This window comes from Rhea pennata, chromosome 6 (genome assembly GCF_028389875.1).
Source record: "Rhea pennata isolate bPtePen1 chromosome 6, bPtePen1.pri, whole genome shotgun sequence".
Classification (NCBI taxonomy): domain Eukaryota; kingdom Metazoa; phylum Chordata; class Aves; order Rheiformes; family Rheidae; genus Rhea; species Rhea pennata.
In genome coordinates, this window is record NC_084668.1 from 35,684,618 (window position 1) to 35,707,810 (window position 23,193).

The following is a 23,193-nucleotide window of genomic DNA, read 5'->3' on the forward strand; positions in this document are numbered from 1 at the left end:
GAATGACATGATTTGAGCCCCAAGGTGCCAATCTAAGTAGACATACACCACAATCGGACAGAAAACACATCTGTGACCAAACCACATATTTCACAGAGAATGGTTCAGGGGTCTTGTTTTACTCTTAGGATGAATACAGCAAAATTCTTGTATCATTAGTTAAAAGCACAGATTTTACGGAAGAGCAAACAGATGTATGAATGAGCAAGATGCCTGGTAAGTCAATGAAAGATGTTCCTGGGGGAGAAGGAAGAACAGCAAGCAAAGATAAAATGTGCGGCAGAAATAAACAGGGAGGGAGTCAAAGGTCTTTAAGATAATTTCTATTCTGTTTGCAATAAGAGGAGCAGAATAAGATTAGGGAGGAGATCACTGAAATGCTAAACATTTTTCCACTCCTTTGGTTATTCCTTGTGAACAGCAGAATAACAGCTACTGCACTGCATTTTTCCACTCATGTGATTCTGCCTGAGATCTACATACCGCAATGATTACTCAATTTACATCTGATTTAGTATCTTAATACTTCAACTGTGATTTTACATAACATTTCTGCTTTTGTCTCTCATTTACCTAATTCATACATAAATTGAGTAACGGGTTGTCTAGGGGAAAGCAGCCTATTTCTGCAGGAGGTCACTCAAATTTCCATTGGGTTTAATGTTTTAATTCCTTTCTAGCTGCTAGCAAAATATATTTTGGTAACTAAAATATTGTATTTTCATTCATTTACATAATAGTGGACTAGTTACACCCTGCCTTCAGATATTCATAGGCGATAATCACTAATGGGAACGGGTATATTTCACTTGAATATCTGAGGAGATAATTTCAGTCCAGTGCTTTAATTTTTTTATTTCATAATTGTTGTTCAGACAGGCATGCTCTATAATGCCATTAATAATCTTATTCAAATCTACTTCTTTTATCGGGAAGAGACTCATTTGTGTTTTTTCAGCTATCATCTAGGAAAACTCAAGAGGCAAGCAGGTCTCACAGCTTTAAAAAAAAATCCTCTTCTTTTTGCCAGTAAATTGAGGACATCTGATACGGACTCATCAAGACTCAAACAATATCTAATTTAGTATTATCTTTCAGGGTATTCTGTTGGTGGCATATTTCTCAAAAATATTCTCTCCATAAGCTATGCAAGTGTTTCTTCATTTTATCTCATTCTATTGTGCTAGATTCGAACAATTTCTCCCCCATAATTAGTATCTCTAATTGTAAATAAGAACGGAGAGAATCTTGTAAATAAAAAAGGCAAGCCACAAGAATTCAAGGCAGTAAGAAACTATGCAACTAGGGCTAAAGAAAACAGATCTTACAACAAAACCATTAACTGGCCCAGTGATCAAAAAACATAAAACACTGCCTATTCTAGAGATTTGCACAACTACCCCACAGCTCCTGTATAATGCTGAACTGACCAAAGAAGCTGCCTTTGAAGGCTTGCGAGCAATGAAACAAGGGGGGCAGGAAACTCTAAGGAGACAGAGCCATACTGACAATACAATTTGTTTATGACAAACTGAATTTTTTCATTGTTCAAAATGAGAATTTTGCTGAAGGCTAAGTATGAGTTTTGGATAATGAAGACAGAGGTCTTAATGCTCTTCCATTTATTTCAGCGGTGGCAGGAGTGGTTACCAACTCAGACAGGATCCTGCTCTCTGAAGAAAATCTTGGCTCTAATGAAGTCAGTGCATTTTATTCCCCATGAACTTTGATGAAAGCAAAATTTTACCCTTGCTGTGCAATCTCAGAAAGTTTCTGCACACCTCTCTTCTTAGTTGTATACCTGGGTAAAACTCAGCACATTACTGAAAGCCAATTATCACCCCAATTATATTATATGCTGTATTTTGTTATATTATATAATTTATCTATTCATAACTATCCCCATTTTTGTTTGTTTGTTTTTTTTAATGACAGTATCATAGAGAAATTTAGGTGGAGGGGACCTCTGAAGGTCCCCCTGATAAATCTCTGACGGAAAGCAGGGCTAACTGCACGGTTAGATCAGGTTGCTCAGGATCATCAACAGGATGTTCCTTATTTCGTGATAAGGCAGATTATATAGTGAAATCATTCCAGGTTCGACAAAGTTATTTCTTTAGCGACTCTCAACTGAACTTATGTTCTGAAGCCTTTAGAAACTTCAGGCTTCTCTTGCAAGTTGGCCTTGTGTCTACAGCGACCTTGCAGACCAAAAGAAAATATGTTGCAGGACTAGTTCTGAAAGGCAGCTTCCAGGTTTTTCTGATGACCTTACTGATTTTGGGATAGGCCAAGAGCTGACCTCCATTCAGTGCCGCACTGAAGAATCCCTAGGCCAGATCTGTCTGCTAGAAAGCACTCTACAACCCAGGTTGGCTAGTATCCTGGCAAGCTTCACTGTATTTGCGTGCCCTATAGAAAGTTTCTAACAGCAATACTGCTGTTTTACAGTGTCACTTTGAAAAACATGAACAACAAAACTCCCATTCACACAGAGCAGTATCAGACACTGGTACATTAATGCAAGAAAGAACCAGGCCATTGCCACTGAGCTGCTCCGGCCTTTCAGCTGGGCTGGTGGCAAGGTCTTTGTAAACTAGTCTCCAGAGCAAAGTGAGACCACTGCCTCAATGAAGGGCAAATTAAGCACATTATACGGCTTGAGTGAAACTTTGGGTGTTATTTAGAGGGCAAGGCTATGATGCCTGAAGAGTGCTGTATCTAACAGTCTCTGACAGCTGTGATAGTGAAAGAAAAAGACCAATCCCATGCGACATTCAGCTTTCTCAATTCTGAACGTTCTTAAGCTAGGACATTCTGGGATCAGCTGCCAGCCTACCACTGTCTTAAAAGGTCCTCCACTGGGGGATTAGCCATGCGAAGCAGCTCACAAACTGCGGTTTGGTTCTGCGTGCCATGTCACAACCTGTGATTGAAAAGTAGTTGAGAACTGTCTGTATCAGCTACTCATAACCAAATATCAGTCTCTCAGTGTCCAGTGGTAGGCTTTTATTACATGTTCTGCTATGCATAGCGGCAGTGGATCTAAAATGAGAATCATTCAGAATCAATGGGTTGGGATTAATCTGTCCTCCTGTCCAGTGCAAGTGCTGCCACAGTAATAAACAGAAATCTGATAACTTCATACTGTCAGCACAAAATGAAACTATGACCTTGACCTGTGCAACATCATCCAGTAATTTTTCATAACTTCAACATACCGTACTACACTTCTATGATCTAATAAGAATCTAAAAGTAATTAACTGGAATTTTTGAAAACTGAAGCCTTAATCAAATATGTATTCTTATCAGAGTTTCAAGCCAGCAATAAATTGGGACATTTAAAAAACTGGGATCTAATCCAATCCGTGATCTGATCAGGGTTCAATGGTTATAATAAATTGGGAGTATTAAAACTGGGATCACATCCAACACTTTATTTTGTCTAAACCACAGGACCTAGCTATGCCGCAAAGTCAGGAATATTCAACGAACAGATATGCCATGTTGGATTAACCCTTAATAAATAATGATACTCAAATTGAGGAGTCCCCAAAACACGTGGTTTGGTGCAGAGCTGAATGGTGCGAAGAGCAATTACCAACATTTGATCACACACACATACACACACACACACACACATATATATATATATATAAACAATCATAATAATAAACAATCTATAACTATAAACAATCATAGTAATACTTTCAGACTTGGCAAGACTATAACACGGGTGCAAAAGCTACATGGGTTTGTTAACAATGTACACTTGTACATGTGCTCTTTAAGATGTATTACACATTTAAAAGACAAACTTTTGTTTTTGTAACAGTCTGAGTTTCAACTTTTGATTCTAAACAATTTGGCTTTTGTAGCATACTGCCACGGCTGCAGCTATTCTTGTTTTCACTTTGATTTCCAGTAACAAACATACTCTTTGTAATTAAATATAACAAAACAAATGCTGACAGAAAAGAAATAAAGTTTCACTCACAAGTATGCTCTCATATACAAAGGGCCTCTAAACGTTTTTATTGCTGTAAACGCGTTCTCTTCGTACAGGGATCTCACAGCTGCAAAATTAAATCTCTGTTTGCCAAATATCAAAAACATATGAATTGATTTTAACCATGGGAACAGGCAACAAGCACCATTGCTGATAAGAGGAGAGAGCAGCTTTCTTCAATTTCTGGAAGCTTTCCGAAAAAGTAAAGGAAATTCCGTCTTTAATATAGACACTGAAACCATTTAATTTATCCAAATTTGAGATTCACTGTTACTAAAGTACTCAGTTCAGACATTCAGGAAGCAAGGGTCAGATGTTTCCTCTGCTTCCCTAACTCTCTACATAAAAATTTAGTACTATTTAAAAAAAAAACTCAATTAATTCCAAAAAGGAGTATAAAATGAAGACCGATTTAACAGAACAAGCTAATTCTCCTATGAACAAATATAGAGTATTAATATTATGAACATCAATTCACTAATTCATATCTTACTCATTAAAATCACTCTGTTTTCAATAAGGTGCTTCGTTTTGTGAAGTTTTATTCTAACATCAAGAAAATGTTCAACTCTGCTGGAAAAGAGACTTTGGTCTCAGCAGGAATATTCCAGTAAAATAATCCTAAACAAACAGGAAAAAATTGTTTTCTTTCAATTGATAGTCACTATATTTGCATTTGAAAAGCAAACAAATTATTATGTGTAAAACTCAAGAGCCTAATATATTTATCTAGTTTGTTTTACAATGATTTTCAAAGGTTAGAAAATTAAAAGGCAACCCCATGCGAGTAGGAAAGAGATGGGGGAAGGAAGAAGGAAGTCTTGTTTTAAGGGAAAAAAAAGGGAGAATCTCTTCCAGTATTTAATAATGTAGTGAACATCTTGCTGTTGAAACGATAAATTCTGAGTAATTTATACGGAACACACTAAAAATACAGATTTGAGTCAGCTTGATCAAAACAAAGCTCAGATGTTGCATTTGCTTTTTCCTTTTATGGGCAGATTCTAGACCTTTGGAGCCCATGTTTTATTACAGCCAAACTCTTTGAAGCATGAACAGGGCCTCAGACCAATGAACCACTTGGCTTGTGTCAGGAAGGACAAACCACCACCTCAGAGAATTGCATCGCAAGTCAAGTCAGTCCTCCTAAGCCATCTCTGCCATGAAGTCCTGACTTTCTCCGGGAAAGCGTCGGTGATGCCACATTGCTGTGGCATGAGAGAGAGTGAAGTGAGGTAGGGGGAGAGGGAGCAAACTGTGAAATTTAGAGGAGGTGCTGACTTCATATGCAATTGGACACAGATAAGGCTATTACTAAACAAGGAATGCCTAACATCCTAAATTCCCCTTAACCATTTGCAGTCTGCAGAAGTAGCAGTCACATAATAAAATCCTGACTTTGAAAAGAAAAAGACCTGGTGCTGAAGTCTGGGACAAATTCCTAGCCTCACAGGGACTTTTTAGGAACCTGGACAAGCAGCTGCACATCAGATTCCCACCCACGGGACACTTACTTCTGCCAGATTTTGTCTCTTCTACCCAGACTTTAAGTGCTTAGTGTCAGGTCCAAACTTCCCTGACAGCAGCTAGCACAACGAGAGCCTGCTCTTGGCCGGGACCACTAGGAAATACAAGCAGCAAGAAATAGCCATGTCAGCATTTCAGTGCCGGCTGTGGAGCTGCTGCAGAGGACTGCAACTACAAGGGAGCACAGAGAGCAGGACTGAACACTGTGGTTAGGAAGGTGTAGAATGGAAATGGAAATTACTAGGCTAGAGAAACACAAATTTTGTTTTCACTTCTTAAAGGTTCAGATCTGAAATGTGGCCCACAGATGAGTTGCCAGGCAAATCTGTGCTGTGGGCTACTGTGCAGCAAGTCCAATTCCTCTGGGAAGCATCTGCACTCCAGTGGAAGCACTGTATGTTCTGCCTGCAGACGCCTACTAGCTCTAACACGTTCTGGATGTGTCAGACTTGTTGCACATGCACTGTACAATTCCTTCGCTGTGCAAGAAGTAAATCCAACCTACTCAGAGCATGAGAGACTTCTGTTCATGCAGCACACCTACACGAGGCCTGATGTTTCCTGTCAGTGCAGAGCCCCGGAGTTCACACTGCTGAATTGACCCATAATTGCGCAGTGAGCACATCTGACATTTCTGTATGACTGTAAATCTTGTCAAAGTTTCTGGAAGAAAAAAAGACTGCATCCAGGGAAATACAGATTTATAGCAGGCTTACCCCTGGAATTCTGTGAGATGTTATTTTTCCTATCCAATACCAGTCAAAAAACACCTTGCAAAATTTGAAGAGATGGTCTTCTCTCGTAAACTGGAAGTGCACTTCCTACTGAAAAATATTTCTTGGCTGAGATCTTGGAACAGTATTTTTGTTTCTTTGGAGACCTGCCAAGTATATAGTGCATGCAAAACCAACCTCCAAAACCATGTGAGGTCCACAGCTGCTAAGATGCTGAAATGCGCTTAATCATTAATCCTGTCACACCCTGCCCAAAAATCAAATACTCTGACCTCTTCCACTAGTGCCCAGAATGGACAGCTCAGTCTCTGAAAAAAACTGTCAGATGAAAAAACATGGGTACTGGTTAGTACAATCCTTAAATATTTAGGCAGTCAGCATTTAAGAAAAATGAAATTTAAGCAAACAAACCAAATTGGATTGAAGAATAAAAATTACTTATTTAGTTAATCTTGGAATGATAAAGTTAAATACATGTTTAAGTTGATTTTAAAAAGGTTAGATGTTAGAAAACAAATCTGTACTTTGTTCAAACTGTAAAGTACAGGATTTGGTCACAGATATCAAGGGACAAAACACGCTACATTGCTATCAACAGCTCTGTAGTCTACTTGTTCTACTATTACATTCTTAGTAGTTTTAAAGTGAACTCATGTCCTACTCAGAAAGTGAAATGTATGATGCCCACGTTCTAGTAAACTGCAGTGGAGCTTTGTTTTATAAAGATGAGACCAAGTATGCAGAATTGCAGCTAGTGAAGTCATAGAAGCAGATGATCTATGGTGTGGATGTGCTGCAAGGTTTTCTTTGCCAATATGTGCATTAAAATCTTGGACTTGAATTACATTAGAGAATTACTGAATCTTGCGACAGAGCTATAAAACTTGTCTTTACTGAGCATCATCACTAGGTGAACAGTCAACAACATAGCAAAGAGATTGAATTCCCATTAAATCAGAAACATTTCCTTCAGCGAAATTTCTTCCATCGTCCAAATAGTTTTTGCCCTTTTGTGAGAACTGGCTACATTATATACTTCTTCTCCAGGAAAGAGTCTCTTCTGTCTAATGACCAACAGCTCAAGCAGGTTTCAAGAGTCAGCCTATATATAGTCTTATGTGGGCAAACATACAAATATGCTCTTATTTTATTTAGAAAGTTGAAGTGACTTGCTTGTATTTACAGTATATGCTGTTGTATTGCTTTGGGGACAGCGTAAGGAAATGTTCTCCTCCTCTCCGCCCCTTTCTTTTTTTTTAAGCCCAAGAAGATATTTGATCCCAAGCTGAATTATCTGATGGAAAATAGGGTGATATTTCTATTCTTGTGCATTATGAAAGAAGAATCAAATAAGTGAGTTAAAAATACCATCTCAGTTCATCCACTTCTCAACACACCTGCTGTTCTCCATTTCAGCATCAAACTCTTCCAGGTCAAAACTGAAATCATTACTAGAGAAACCAGAATGATGAGGACACTGATCTGCCAGTTTCTAATGCAGTGTTACCAAGTCACTGTCAATCAGTGGCTGTGATTTTTTAAAAAAGCATTTAACACTAAAGAAATATTAAGAACAATTATCTCGTGTCCAATTGGAATGCTAGACCTCTAGACAGAAGGGTTCATTCCTTGCAGCCTGCCAACATTTTAGTAAATGACACTGGCCCTTTAACAGATGGGATACATGCTTCTTAGCTTGCCAGGATCCTAATAAAAGACACTGGCTTCTTTAAAATGAAGGACACATACCTCTCAAATTGCCAGTATCCAAATTGGGAGTCAGCAGTTTAAAATAAAGGCACTCATCAATCTGGCAAAATCAGGGACGCGATATAAGAATTTTAAAATAAATGGTACAAAGTTTCTGCTGACATTATTTAACTAGGATGAACTAAACGCTGAAACTTTGGCTAACTATATCCAGTAGGAACACTGTAGCTTTACTAGCTTTTGAAATGGGCAGAGCAAATATTAGCAGCAGACTTCAACGGTTGGGATTTGGATTTCTTTTTTACATTATCATTATTTAAATCAGTCCCGTTAGCTGCAGCCCTAAGGCTGACCGCGCAGTGCACGACCCGAATGGAAGCAGGGCGTCTTTTCCCCGCGCACTGACCAACAGCCCACGGGCTGGCCTGCGCGCCAACCTGTGCGTCGAGGAGAGACGCCGTCTGCCCCAAAGGCAGCGGCAATACCTACTTCCCTCCCACGAGCAGGACTCTCCAGTGAGGGAAGGAGACCTCCAAAAGCTTTCCCCATGCCCCAGCTCTCTGTATAACTACAGCGTGGAAAGTCTTACAGCAACTGCAGAAATCTCGAGAGCCAGCAGTGTGGGGTCGTTAACTTTTCTGATGGTGGCCACCAGAAAGGAGCAAAGCCCCTCTTTGGCATACCACGAATGACATCCGTTTGAGTTGGCACGGGGGGAGAGGAGTCTGCTGAACCTTGTCAGCGCTTACAAGTTCTGCCCGTTCCTGAAGGGCAGACACGGGGGAAAGCAGAAAACTATAAATCCTCTTTGTCTGGAAAGGTAATGAAGCTGTTAAGGGCAGGCAGGAGAAGGGAGTATTTTATGAACAAGATCGAGAAGAAGCAGGGTTATTTACACCAGTGGTTCCTCAGAGCTCACCTCGGAAACGCTCGCAGTGGGCACGCGTCCAGCAGCGCCTGCGAGCCTCAGCTCCTCACCCTCCCTTGCCTCACTGCTTGGTGACTGCTGCCTCTGACTCTTCAGAGTAATTTTAACCACTTGAACTGTCTTTCTTCCTGTTGTCTCTGGGCCTACGCAGCATTTGTTGACTGTTACTACAGCACAGGGCTAAGCAGCAAACTCGTGCAGAAAAGAACATACCTAAGTACAAAAGCTACCATCTGATAGCAGAGCCAGCTGGAGCCAGCGGGCCTGGGGCGAGGAAACGCGGCAGGAGGAAGCGAGGGAAGGGAGGAGGCTCTTGCTTTAGAGAAGTAGCGAGAAGAAACCCAGCAAGTCGGCCAGTCTTGGGAACGGCTGGAGGGGAAACGGGCTTTGGAGGAACTAACTCATCTTTACCAGCTCCACAGGAGTTTGGATGCGAACAGCAGCTCCTACAGGGAACGCGCAGAGGCGCCGGGAAGCCGCACAGACCCCTGCGCTGCCGAGGCCCCGCGGCTCGCGGGCACGCACTGGGCCTTCCCCAGCCTGCGCCGCCGTCCCTCCCTCTAGGCAGTCCTGCTTTGGAAGCTTTTCATCTGGTGAACAAAGATGCTGACACCGTTTACTCACCTTTCACGCTCATCTTTCATTTTCTCCAGTTCCTCTTCTTTAAGTACACTGTGCTTTGGGCTCCCCTTTTGATCCGCTTTCCCACTTTTATCTTCCTTCTTTTTTCCAAATCTGTTTAAGATATCAAGGGAGGGTCAGGAAGAAATGATTACTAGAAGATAAAAACAGTATTTATCTATCATAAACCAGAGACTTTAGGCAATCACAACACTGCGAGCTTTCATCTTGATCTTTCACAAATGTCGCACACCGCAAAATACGTTACAAGTGCTGAACAGGCCATACGCGGTACGGGGGGCTGACTACAGATTGATACGGCGCCCGAGCACCGTTTCAAAGAGGAAGTGAAAAAACCCCCAAACCCCCTAAGCCTGAAATGCAAGGCACTGCAGGGCCAGACTATTATTAGTGCACATTTTAAAGTGGGTGAAGGTTCTTCTTACCACGGGCCGGCTCTCTGAAAGTAATCTGCTGCGGCTGCGGTGCCAGCACACAGCCTGGACCACGTGTTCTGCTCTTATCCTAACTGTTGTCTCTCACTCATAGCTGGTCTTAATTTAAGGAGTTGGTCTTTGTTTAAACTGAGGGTGCCATCAGAAAAAAAAATAAAGCTTTATTCTGAGAGTACAAACCTAGACAGTTCCGAAGAGCTCCTTTTTAAAGTACTTCTTGGTTTGTCCTTCCAACGGGTAATATACTATCATTTAATATTTACGCTGTGAAAGTGCTCCAGAGACCCCAGTCAGGACCAGGGTCCCAACTGTGCTGTACACTGCACAAATGCACACAGCGTAATAGTCTGCTTCACGCAGTCTGTAAAAGGGGACTAAACTGGGGAGCTACACTGCATTTCTTATGGAGCTAACCAGAATTCTCGGTCAAATAGATCAAATATGCTCATGGGTAAAGGGACAAAAAGCATAAAATCTGCCCCTTCTCTTCCCCCATTTCAAGTTATTAATTCCACAAATGATCTGCTTGTGTCTTTCCATGCAAATTAATGTGTCCTTCTACGCAAATCAACGACTATGTTAAAAAAGTAACGATTTCTTCATTAAACGTGCTATAGTGCCAACTACTTACTCCAACTCAGAACAGTAAACTCCTCTGAAAGTCTGCAGCATTGCCTGAGTGATCCTTCTTTAACCCTTTTTATTTTTCATGTCAACTTAAACTGCCTCAAGTGGAATAGTTGAACTACTGTGCATATAGTTAAGCTGTAAATTATTGACTTTAGATTTCTCCTTGGACCAAAGCAGAAATCTTGCAAACAGTCAGTCAGTCTCATAAGGTAATGATCCAAATTTTTAGCGCACTGAATCAATAGTTCCAAGCCTGCGGCCAGTTGACGTTCTTAGGCAGCCTGCAACAAGTTTTCCAAACAGTAAGAACTTGGTTATGGAGGGAATGATGGGCAGGAGACACGTTTGGCGCTAATGAGAGGGGCAATACTACGGGTACTGGGCGTGAGGTGCTTTATCATGGCTTTGCCATGTGTGCTGGGCGTAGAAAGAGTGGCGTCTCACGGCGCAGCTTTTCCTCCTTTTCCTTGTGTGTGGCAGTAACGCTGGTGCCTTACACGCTTTCAGGGAGTGTAATAGACATTTCCTATTGAAATATATATGTAGCTCATCTACAAACCATCTTCAATTCTCTCTCCTTCTATAGCCTCGCTCATTTCAGGACCCCCAGAAGGGGAGCAGCAGACACTTGCCACGCTTTTGTTTTTCCCGGGAAGAGTGCGACGCGCTGAATGCACTGCTGGTTTCCGAGTGCTGGCAGTGCCCAGCGGCTGGAGAGCCACAAACCCGGTCTGACACGGGGCAAGGGCAGGAAGGAGCAGACTGAGAAAGAGCGAGAAGAGCTCACAGATTGAAACCACTCTGGATTAAAACAAAAGCTAGATGAAACGTCGCATATGTTGCTCTAAATGTTCCTGGGATGAGCGCAGCAGGCTCCACGTGGAAAGCCTCTGCTTTCTGCCGCTCGTGCCTGCCGCAGAGGTCTCCCGGCAGTTCCCTCGAGCGAGCCTACATTAGCACTTGCATCTTGGGCCTAATCCAACTCCGGTACTGTGTTTATATTCAGTCTGCCTACTTTTCTCCCACAGTTTCAATTATGGCTTGCAGAGTCTCATATTCGACTGTAGTATGTATTGATTTGGAAAACATTATTCTTGGGCATTTTGTATTGCTGCAGGGAGTTGAAGGTTGATATGCTGCATACTCGAGAGAAACATATATAAAAAAGAAAAGATTTTACATCCTCTCACTTTCTAGTCCAGGTATTACTCCTTGCTTACTGAGGAAATACATTTCCAATAAAATAAAGTGACAATTTTGATTGTAATAACTGCCAGCTTGACAACTGTCAGCAAAAATAGTGCTGTCTGCTGGTGTAACTGCTCTTGCCACAAATTGGCAAGTTCTAGTGTAATTATAAATCAGGAATAGTGAGCTGGTCTTGATGAAAACAATTTCTTTTTTCTTTCTTTCTTTTTTTTTTTTTTTTTTTTTTTTCTATTTCTGCCTTCACATGGGATTTGGACAGGCTTACAATATTCACCTGTTACACTAAATATATAGCATATAGCTCAAGGCTGGAAAAATATTCAGATTTTTAGCCTCTTTTGCACATTATTAAATCCTAAAAATCCATATCTTTTTTATTATTATTGTAATATGTTTTGCAGCTCAACAAAAACTCTTGCACAAACATTAAAAATAAGAACAGTAAAAATTTAACACTGTTAAGGAAAGCAATACAGAGTATGCAGCACGGAACCACAAAAATCCCGCATCATCTCTGCCTGAATTTACACACCACGTCCTAAAATTTATGGCCTGTTCGCTGGTGTGTTCTAAATTACCACGGGCTTACAGTGATGAAATGAACTTCTACCCACTGCAATTTTGCACAGCTTTGTGCACTACAGGCTTGCTTGTTCTCTACTGTTTACAGGACAAAAAACAAACGGGAAGAGTGTCTACCATCCAACTGGGTTTGATCCTGTTTACACCGAATTCAGTGAGAAGTCCGTACCAACCTCAGTAAGGACAGGATGAAACCTACTGTCACAATTATATTATAGAATTAATAAAATTCGTATTAAAATTCTGTGAAAGCTGAATGGCTTTAGGACTTGAGGTTTCCAAATCTCTAGGCAACAAATAATTGGATTATGGTAAAATCTGCCTTTTATATTAATACTATTGACAGAAGAACAAAAATATTAGTGAAAAATGTATAGCACATCAATTTTTAAAAGGTCTGTTTTGCTACACTGTATGCAATAAAATTCTCTTAATTTGGTATCAGATGCAATTGTTACTCTTTGAAAACTTTATGTAGCAAATGGAAGAACTGATGACCTGAAAATAAATGGATCATTTGTATCCTGTCATTCCATATCCCTCTGCATGAGTTTAATTCAAGCAAAGTCACTGGTAACCACAATGACAGCAAAGAAATCCGTAACTTCGCAGGTTGTTCGAACGACTGCCCCAGTCCTCCGACTACCCGCTGTAAGCACCTGCGAAGCCCTGTTGAAGAAGGTAAAGTGCCAATACCCTTCGCAGGCTTTTCAGTCGAGAACGCTAATATTCCAACTGCCCTGAACATAGTCCTCCCGCGTGCAGAAGTAGAAAGGGATTTTCTCTACATGATCAGATCTCAGAGACACAGAAATGCAAATAAGTCATCCCTAGGGGAAAAGCACATGCACAGTATGTTGTTGAAAACATGTTTTACTATGGTGAGGAACCATCCTATTGCTTTATCTTTCAAAGGAAAACATCAATGTCGTGCAAATAACTAGCATTTTATTATGAATAAAATGCTTAGAAGTGTTAAATGAACGAAAGCTCTGAATGCCAAATGTGCGTCGCCTTTTTGCTGTAATTATTATTATTCCATTGGCCACGGTTTAAAAGCGTAAGTACGCTTCACAGGGCTTGTAAAGATGAAAATTAAAACAAACCTTCTATAGGCCTGCTCTGTTGTACTTGGGATAAATGTCTTGCAGGCAAGACCTAAAGCTGTGGTCATGGCAACCCTTCGTATCCGTGTGGAGCTCTGAGCTTCTACATCTCAAATGTGTTGATATTTGCTTCAAGGATTAAAAAGCAGGGAGGTCTCTAAAGTCCCAGACTTCTAAGCAGGAGAAACATCTGCCGGTAGAGCCCTAAGCAGCTTGCTGACTAAATTCAGCCATTTGGACTTTCTAGTTAATTCAGTTGCTCCAGATCAGTAGGTGTCACTGCAGCTAGCAGGGTATATAATGAAACTGCAAACCTCTGTGGCGAAAGAATTCAGGACAGCGTAAGACGCAGTCGAGCAAGATGCACAGGCTAACAATGTCATAAAATCCTGACATCTCCAGAAACGATCTGTAAAAAACCAGAGTGATTTGTAAAGTACATATAACAAAAGCTCTGGCTCCTAGTCACTTCACAGCAAATGGGGAAAAATGCTGAGATTATTAAAGCAGCTCCCTTCTGAAAGACAAGAAATAACCCTTAAAATTAAATTTAAATGTGAGTAAGAATGAATGAGTGAGCAAGAAAGATAAAGATACTAATAAGGTATGATTTTCAGGTCCACACAGGGACTATAAAAAGCTTATTAACTGCCACTACTGCTGTGTGTTTTAAGTTATTTTATCACTCAGCTTTACAGCAGAAGAAATACTCTAGAAGCAGTGCTGCGCTTTGATTAATCACTTTCATACATACACTTTTACAGAGTATTAAACATTGCCGTAAAGAGCCTTAGTGAGTCAGACTTGTTTGTGATTACCGGCCAGGCTCATTTTACATTTATGTTAATAGCAGCATTAATGAAATACATCTTTTACATTTTTCAGTGGTTTTCTAAATACCTAAAAGGCTTCTTATTAAATGTTTACTTATTGGGCTGAAGTAGGCCACAGAGTACTAATACTAGGGGGATCAAAAGCTTCATAAAAGTTGAAAAAACTGTGGAAAGAAGAGAGCGGGTTTTGGCAGAGGCCGTCACTTTGAGCAGAGCGCCCTTCCAGCGGAGGCTTGGGCCCCAGGGACCCCTTACTCCCACCTGGCACCATCACCACCAAATAGGAGACGCCAATTTTGGAGGAGGGGGGGAGAAAAGCCGCTGGCTGGATTTGCTGGTGTTTCCCTGCCTGCTGCGCTTCCCTTCCACGGCGGCACCAAGCACGGCACAGGCAGCAGGGAGAAGCACCCTGCAAGGTAATTCCAGAGAATCAAAAATAGCTCCACTGGAAAGGGGAAAAGCTTGCCTCAGACTCATTGAATCAACTGAGGTGCAAGACCACCTGGTAAAACTTTCTGTGCTGTAACCGTGATGTGTGTTTCGCAAATTTAGCTGAACTTCAGGAACGTCAGTCTGTTCATACTTAGCTGTCTTCAAATCTATTTGGGAGGTAACGTGCATTATTTGAACACTGCAATCAGTGTAAAACTCACGGACAGCAAGAAAAGTTAAGTAGAAAACACAATGTGCAAAAGATTTCTTTCTTTTTCTTTCTTTCTTTCTTTTTTTCTAAGTGAAGCAGTCTCATTTAAAAAAATCACATTATCAACATCCACATTTTGTTACTGTTTCTTTTGCCAGAACAAGCCCATCCTCCACCTTTTTAAAAATTTACTGTATCCATCTACTGAAACTAGACTAAAATGACTGAGCTTCCAGATCCACTCCAATGGGAGTAAAACTTGGTTGGTTTTTTTTTCTAACAACTCTGATTAAACACAGCCTTTCCCCCACCCCTTTATTTCTTTGATGCTCAAATTAGTATCTTTTCTCCAGCATGCTGAATTAATTAGTCCAGTGACAAAGAATTAGTCCAGATAGGATCAAAGCTGAAACCATATTTATCTAGAATTCCAAATTAACCCTCAGCATTTCAGGCAACCTTCCTCATTCCGTACTACGTAAACCTTCCAAAAGTTCATTCAAAATATATCAAGAGTGCAAATTTTTCCCCTACGGAAGCTTTGCTAAAGGGAAAATTAATTTGCCACAAAATCTGCTACAGTGAGGAACTGCCTTATATACTGCATATACTAGTCATTATGTAACTTGGAGGCATCAGTAGAACAAAGCAAACAAAGCTAAGACAAGGCAGTTAATCACATTTGTATTAATGCTTGGATCATCACATTGTTCACAGATTTAAAGGCTAATCAAAGAATTCATAGCACCACGTCTGAGAAGCCTGCCTGCTGCAACACCTCACAAATAAATAATAGATCTATAATCTCCAACAGAGAGGGTCACTCTCGGAAACGAAACGTCAAACAAAAGCCCCAAATTACACAGCGAGGCTCACCCCGAAAGCATCAGCCGTGCGGACAGTAATAAAAGGAATTCCTCGTTGCCAGCACTGCTGTGTTGAACGCTAGCTGCGTTTCAGCACCAGGGCAACGGCTGGAGGCCGTCCTCAACGCGAAGCGCAAGGGGCTGCTCCCCTGCCTTGAAATTGCAGACTGAAGGTGATCTGAACAAACATCCCAAAATCTTTTCACGCATCCTCAAGCCTTGAGCCCCATTTTTCAAGTGGGAAACTTGTCCTTAGCGTAGCCAACAGTAAGTTACAGTATCTTATTCTGGTAGTTAGGCATCAGGAAGACCTGACCAGTGAGGTAGCTCTGTCCATGAGCACCAAACACTACCTCCACAGCATACGAAATGTCCAGAGACTAAACCCAACAGATATGATGGTACCCTAAAATCTGGGACGCTTGAGTTAGAAGTGGTTGGTTGTTGCAAAACAAGAAGGGGTCTGTCTCTTAAAACAGAGTGGAGCAACTCACAACAGCCACTATGTAAATATAGACAATAAACAGCCGCTATGAAGAGCGGTCCTTAGTATTTCAAGGACTTATTTTTAGAAGATAGGCTGAAGTTGTCAGAAAGTGGGAGATGTTGCTTGTTAAGATGGTTCTCCCCCTATTATTATTTGACTGTAAAATTAGTGATATTGTACAGCAGCTCAGCATTTGTTTCCATTAAATAATCTTTCAAGCACCCGATGACAATGTTGTTGAGTATTTTTGGTCACCAGTACAAGAATTCTGCATACCACATCACGTGTATCAGGATATAAAAACCTACAATAATACAGCACAACTATGATTTACTGCTTGACCAGAAGGAGAAGCTGATTTATAGTCTGTCCAACGTACCAAGCTCTACTTGCTTGTCCACCAGACTGTGTAATTACCCTTCACCCAAGTAAGGAGTTATTCCCATATATTCTAATTTTTCCATATTTTCCTACAGCACTAGCCATTTTTCCAGTGCTTTGTTCTGTCCTAGAGGCAAGTTCTTTCTTCTGAAGTGAATACTGATTGTTTTAGACAGCGTGCAGAAGCACAGCTACCCCTGTCCTGTACAGGGCCGGCAAACGCCAAACTGGGGACAACATGGTAATCCCACTTCCAGCTCCGTGCTCAAAGCACAGGGAAAGGACCAGAGCAGAAACGTCTTTTCCCTTGATCCTGCTGCTTAAGTTCTGTTTCACAGCCACACATCTTCTCATTTCTCTACCAAAACAAAAGCAAGCAGCAGACATTCTGGATAGCCAGTAGTTCTTCCAGGAATTTATTATCTTCTGTCACGTTGGAAAAAGAGGAATGCAGCTGCTGAGCGAATTCGCTTCTCCAATGTTGGGGCAGGGAGACAGGAGCAAGGCACAGGCGAATCCCTGGGCAGCCTGCAGCAATTACTTGCTGATTCGGCCATTTTCTCAGATGTGGGTTTGGAAACGGTGAGTGCAGCAAGAGCCAGCGTCCCTCCGTGTCCCGCCAGTGCCTCTAGCCCTCAGCAGGTAGCTGAGAACGACAGGGAGAGCGAAAAGCTGAACTGAAGAAGGGAGGAAAAAGATGGTCCTTTGGGAACTAAACTTGACAAAAACAGGCTGCGGAGTTGTTTTTTTTCTTTTCTTTCATGCTTTCTCTCCCTCTGTTCCATGTCTCCTCTTTTTCCCCTGCTACTCGTGGCACAGCCCCAGAATTTACTACAGTACATATGTATAGACATGTACGTATAGTCTGTATCTATGTATATATATGTATTATATGCATGTTTACGATAGGAAGGACTCTTCATCTTTCTTGTAACGTAACGGATGATACTTGATGCTTTTCTTTGCATTTCAGCTGCTAAGGCACTATATGAGAATATCCACTCACTACAAAATATTTTGCTCAACTCTCTTTGGCAATGGAAGAACAACTTGAAACCGTGACACTGTGAGAACTGCAGATACAAAAACCACAACACAAATTAAATACACATAACACATTTGCAAAACAAACCTGAAAACCTGCTACATTTGCACTCAGAGCCATGATACTTTGAGGTGTCAGACTTGCTAATCATCTCACATCAGCAATATTCACCTTCTCAACCAAACCACATGCTTTCCTCCCCTTCTTTGCCACAGTGGGAATTTTCCGGGGCTCATCTGACTTTCATGTAGTGAAGCTGCTAACAGCAAGCTCCAAGCAGACCTGCACAGTTAGTAATCTCCAGGAGAGTACATGACCCTTGCAAAATGAGCAGCAATACGGAGGACTCCCTTGCTTTTGGACTGAGACCACACCCTGGCCTCCGTGAAAGCTCCAGGCTCTGTAAGACATAATCACTCCCTAACAATCTCTCACGGTAAGCAGATACCATACCCTTCCACAAATGAAGAAACTGGAACATCAAAGGTAAAGACAACTTGCCCAGTTTAAGAGATCCTATACTCTTTCTCTACTATTCACCTTGGAGTTATGATTTTGGCATCGCTGTATATCCACCTGCCTCAATTTCCTATCAGTTTCTTAAGTGGCTTTTTTGCTTTTACTACTTTCCCCATCTTCTTTGAGGTCTCTCCACACTCATTTCCTTTTTCTCTCCTCATCCCCACTCTTGCTCCATCCTCCTTTCATGTGCTCTGCTGCTGCACTGCTACGGAAATACCTCTTTCCTGGAGATTTCTGCTGGAGACTCCACAAAAGGAATGTGTCTCGGGAAACAGACCTCATGCCTCCCAGGCACTGCACAGCAATAAGTCGTGGAGGCATGCAGAGATCACTACAGTAGCTGAGCTACCAAAAACACACGCTCCTCTTTCTCAGCAGGACGCATTAGCCTGCACTGGAGCTTTGCGCTGTTCAGGCCAACTGCTCACAGTGCTTGAGAAACGCTGAAGTAAGACAGTACGCCATGAGGAGACTCCGGGCCTCTTTTGACAGGAGGCTTGCAAGAGGGAGAGATATGGGCGCTGAACAGGAATCGGAGGTAGAAAAGGCAAAGGGAAAAACTTCAGAAGACTTTTGTTAGGTTCTGCGATGAACTTCGGAGGTTAAAGAAACCCAAATCCCAGCCCTGCAGCCTCTACTATGGTTGACATTTTTACAAAGCAGCAACATTCAAAACAATGCCAAAATAAGACAAGGAGAGGGGAATTATATATACTGTGTTTTGAAAGATGTGTTTCAGCATAATAAATAATAGATATTTTTGCATTTTTAAACTGTCAAAATCAGTCCTTCTGATAAATAATACCTTCCCTCCCCGGCCTTGGCTATTGTACATTACTAATTAGACATAGTAGTTTGTGGTTAACAGCCTTCCCTACAGATTTATTATTAGCTGGTATATTCTGTTCAGTAGAATTCTGCTAATGGTAAGGTCTGCTGGAGGCCAATTTCATGAAGCCACTGGGAGGAGAAATCTGTTTGCCTGTCAAAACAGTGGCTATCAATTAGAACTTGTAAATGCAATTCCTTAAGTGTCTTGGACGGTAGCAGAGATTTGCAGTGATGCTTTAGGGGGCTGAATCATTTTTGTATCATGCTAAAGGAAGCTTTCAGACAAACAGCTGTCCACATGAAGCAATTTCACCATGTTTTTTCAGGGCAAGTCCAGAAGAACCTGTACAGCCTTCCAAAATTCCCTCAGCTATCTTCCCAGAAATTCTAGCTTTAAGGCATTTTATGTGATGTACTGACAAACCTGATACTCGCTTATTTCTGTGGTTTTCTTAGGAAAACTTGTCTTAGCGTAGCTACAGCCAACAGGAGAAAAAACCTTAAAGTTGCGCACGATGCATCCAGAAAGAACCAGTGGAATGATGCAGTTCCACTGTTCACTAACTTAGGACCGAGCCCTGGAAAACAGGTAACAATTTCCCCTTTAATATCACACTCTGATCTCAATAGCATCGATAAGAGCTGTGTGGACATATTGATGAGAAGATGCTTCCCAGTATTTTGCAGGGAATTAACAGCACTCATTTGGGGACTGAAGGAGGCAAAGGCTGTCGCTCTCTGCCAGTTCCTTAGGCAAAAACCTCTGCTACAAGTCTCAGAAGGAAGCTCTTCCCTGTTCTCCTCCCTACAACCAAAACCAACACCAAGCAAAATGTAATGGGTGGTGATGCTCAGGGAAAAGGAACTCCAACCTACCTTTGCCAAGACCTTCTGCCACTAGTTTTTTGGGGATTTTGAAAGCAGAATTAGCAAACAAATTGATTAGTAATAGCTGGGTTTAAACTCTGAAGAAAATGACGTAAAGTAGTTTCAACTTTCAACATATTGTGGGTTCTGGATACCAGTTATTTTCTGCTGGGGATAATCCTTGGTGGGATATATAAAGACAAATGAGCAAGACTGCTAACCCTCCAGCACCTCGCTGCTAATTTCAGGCCAAAAGAGCGACCAATCTGTGCAGGTAAAAGCAGGGAACAAAATGGCTCTGGCAGCTGAAGGACAAGGGGTCAGCCCGGGGAAGGCTTCACCCAGTTGCTGCACACCACAGACTCTCTCTCTCATCAGACTGGGAAACTAGACTGAACTTATTGAAAAGTTTTCCTGAGTGCCACTTTATAAACAAAGAATAAATATCAGCACTAACTGACTGAAATTTTTAGCCAATTATGTGAACTACACAGCTCTGCTGTATCTGCTTTCAGTAGCATTGCTCATGAACTATGTGCCAGAAACTTTCTTTAGAAAGCTTCAATCAGGACCTGGCAATCATTTCTGTTTCTTGACTCTTAAAAGCAATCATTCTTGTGGAGTAATCAGAATGACAGAGGGGTTTTACTGGACAAGATTAGAGAAAATTTCTAGAATAGTGCTTAAAACCATTAAGTACTTTTGCTTTGTAGGCTATTACAACCATGTAGCCCAAAGTTGTACAACCAACAAACAGCCCAGATTCCCAAATCTTTTTCCTCCTTGCACATTTCTTGCCTTTCACACATTGACTTCCTGCCACAGATGTGTATAAGCTAATTTTAGAAGATGCGTTATTAATGTTTATATTATCACCCTCTTGCCAGTTTTTGTGTGACAACGTATGAAAAATCTGTTTCTCTGCTTTTGCATTCGGATAGAGCGATGCTGCATTTGCCCCACAAAGGCTTTGGCTTCTCTTCCCAATACCCCCATCGCTTCCTGCTCTCAGGTGATCCTTGCCCATTCAGCTATTTCTAAAACTAAAATAGCGGTGCTAATTTTATCTAGAGATAAAAATGAGCACAAATATCCCACAAATTGTGCACATTATCACCCCAGCATAAGAAAAGTAAGTCTGAAAAAGAAATAAAAAAAAAAATGAAGGCACTAAAATGAGAAGATGTCAATTCAAAGGCCACAGCAGCATAGAAGGCTCAAGAGCACAGATAAGTCTGGCAGTCATTTCACTAAAACTTATATCATAGCTGATGCCAGGAAAAGAGAGCATTATTGTATGAATAGTAAGTAAATGGTGTTGATAAAAACTACTGTATTGGTAACAATGTCAATGAAATTACTACTTCATTTGTTTCCAAACCAGGCCAGATTCGACCATGATTTCTCCTGCACGTGTACATTGTTAGCCTTTGTCCATCAAAACAACTTGTAGGAACAGTTTTGGTTGACAGGCGCGATCCATGAACTGAACACGATCATTATTCACTACAGTGAACATTATGGTTATTCGCCATCACCTGCAACCAGTTGCATGTGTTGTTTCTCCTTCCTGACTCATCCTTCAGAAAACACCTTCACCGGCAGAGAGGAGAAGCCTCTCTTCACTTCTTGAACACACAGATTTTGGCCAGGGGCCCAAACATTTACTGCATAAAAGTCCCTACAACGGTACAAACAGAAATGTCACCACACGAGTGTTGACAGTTGATCAGTTATGTCTAGTTGAAAGTGTTTCATCTGTAAAACAAACTAGAGACCTGACTGTGAAATAAGTTAAGCACCTGCATTTCCATTTCTTTACTGTATCCTTGCTCTTCTAAGAGGAAGAGTGAAAAGAGTGACTAATATATCATCTGTATACCATTTGTACCATCTCTTCTTTTGATTTATTAGATACAATATTTAAAATGTAATTTTTCTCATAATAATAATAATTTCTTTAGTTGTCTTTGTACTCTTATGTAACAGTAAATCTATTCTGCATCCAGACAACCGGACCAAAGATGAACAGAATTTTCAGATGAAGCTGCACTATCGATTTATAGGACATGATCATGTTTTCTGCCATGCCCTGTAACTAAGAAGGCCAGTTGTCTGCCCTCATTTTTTTCTTCTTCCTGCGAGGAAATGAAACGCTTATGCTCCTCTCCCTACAGTCTTTGGGCTCACTTGTACATGGCTGCCCACTTGTACCACTATCTCTCTTCCATGTGCTACAGGATAGGTAAGTATCCTTACAAATACCGTCTACTGATCTTTCAAAAAACGTAGTCAGAAGATACACAGGAATATAAAGCAGAAATCACTGTCAAATCCAAGGTCTTAAATTTCAGTATCTGGAAAGCTATATACTTGGAAAAAACACATTCCCGCAAGTCCACTCACCATAGCTGGAATTAACATCTGCATCTTTTGTGCACTTAATGCTCCAGTGCTGCTGCTGGACTTCTTTAACAAACACTGCTAATGTTTTAAAGAATTGCTCAAAAATAGGATAAACATGAAAAGGTACAAGCTTCATGTACTATATTTTCACATTAAGTAGAACACAGTGATAACTTCTACTTATGTAATATGACTAGTACTCTTTGAAAGTGAAATGACACTGAAAATCCCCTAGTCCTGCTCAAGAAATACCAAAGAGAAGGAATAGGAAGTCTGAGAAGCAAAATGCCTGGACATAGGAAGAAAGCAAACAACAGATTTAGCTGCACTGAAGTGCAAAATATTTGCTTTTTGTCAGTGTGAATACAGAAAAATTCAAATGTAGTATTTAGATTTAACAAAAAAGGACAAGGAAAACATACATATGGGAGGAACAAATTTCATATCTGTGTTACTTCTGTCACGGGGAATTACTCTGGGGAGGAGAAAACACTAATATTGAGATAGATGTTCAACATCACTGATTTCTTGACCTGCAGAATGAAGCCCAGTTAATTTCTGAGTATTAACTATGCTTTTAAAAAACGTGTTTACTAGATACCACATTCCAATGTGTTTTATCAGCACAGCTAAACAAAACAAATGCACAGAGAAGCCAAACAACATCCCATTTGAGAAATCCCCTCCCCTCTTTCCAGGAGTCACTCTCCTGCATTTGAACCTGGCCCAGGAGGCAGCCTCAGCTTTGCATGTCCTTTTGGTTCAAATCACAGCATCTGCTGAGGAATGCTCATTTCCC

General features: G+C 41.1%; 1 protein-coding gene across 4 annotated transcripts in view; it reads right to left on the reverse strand.

Moving 5' to 3' along the window:
- Window positions 1-23,193, reverse strand: part of PARD3B (par-3 family cell polarity regulator beta) — a 417,558-nt gene that overhangs the window by 87,061 nt on the left and 307,304 nt on the right. For all 4 annotated transcript variants that reach the window (XR_009958854.1, XM_062579370.1, XM_062579372.1 and 1 more), the window contains exon 19: window positions 9,535-9,645. Coding sequence is in view for 3 of the 4 variants with exons in the window: in XM_062579370.1 (XP_062435354.1) it covers window positions 9,535-9,645 (111 nt within the window). In the remaining variant the exon portion in view is untranslated. The remainder of the gene's footprint in view (window positions 1-9,534; window positions 9,646-23,193) is intronic.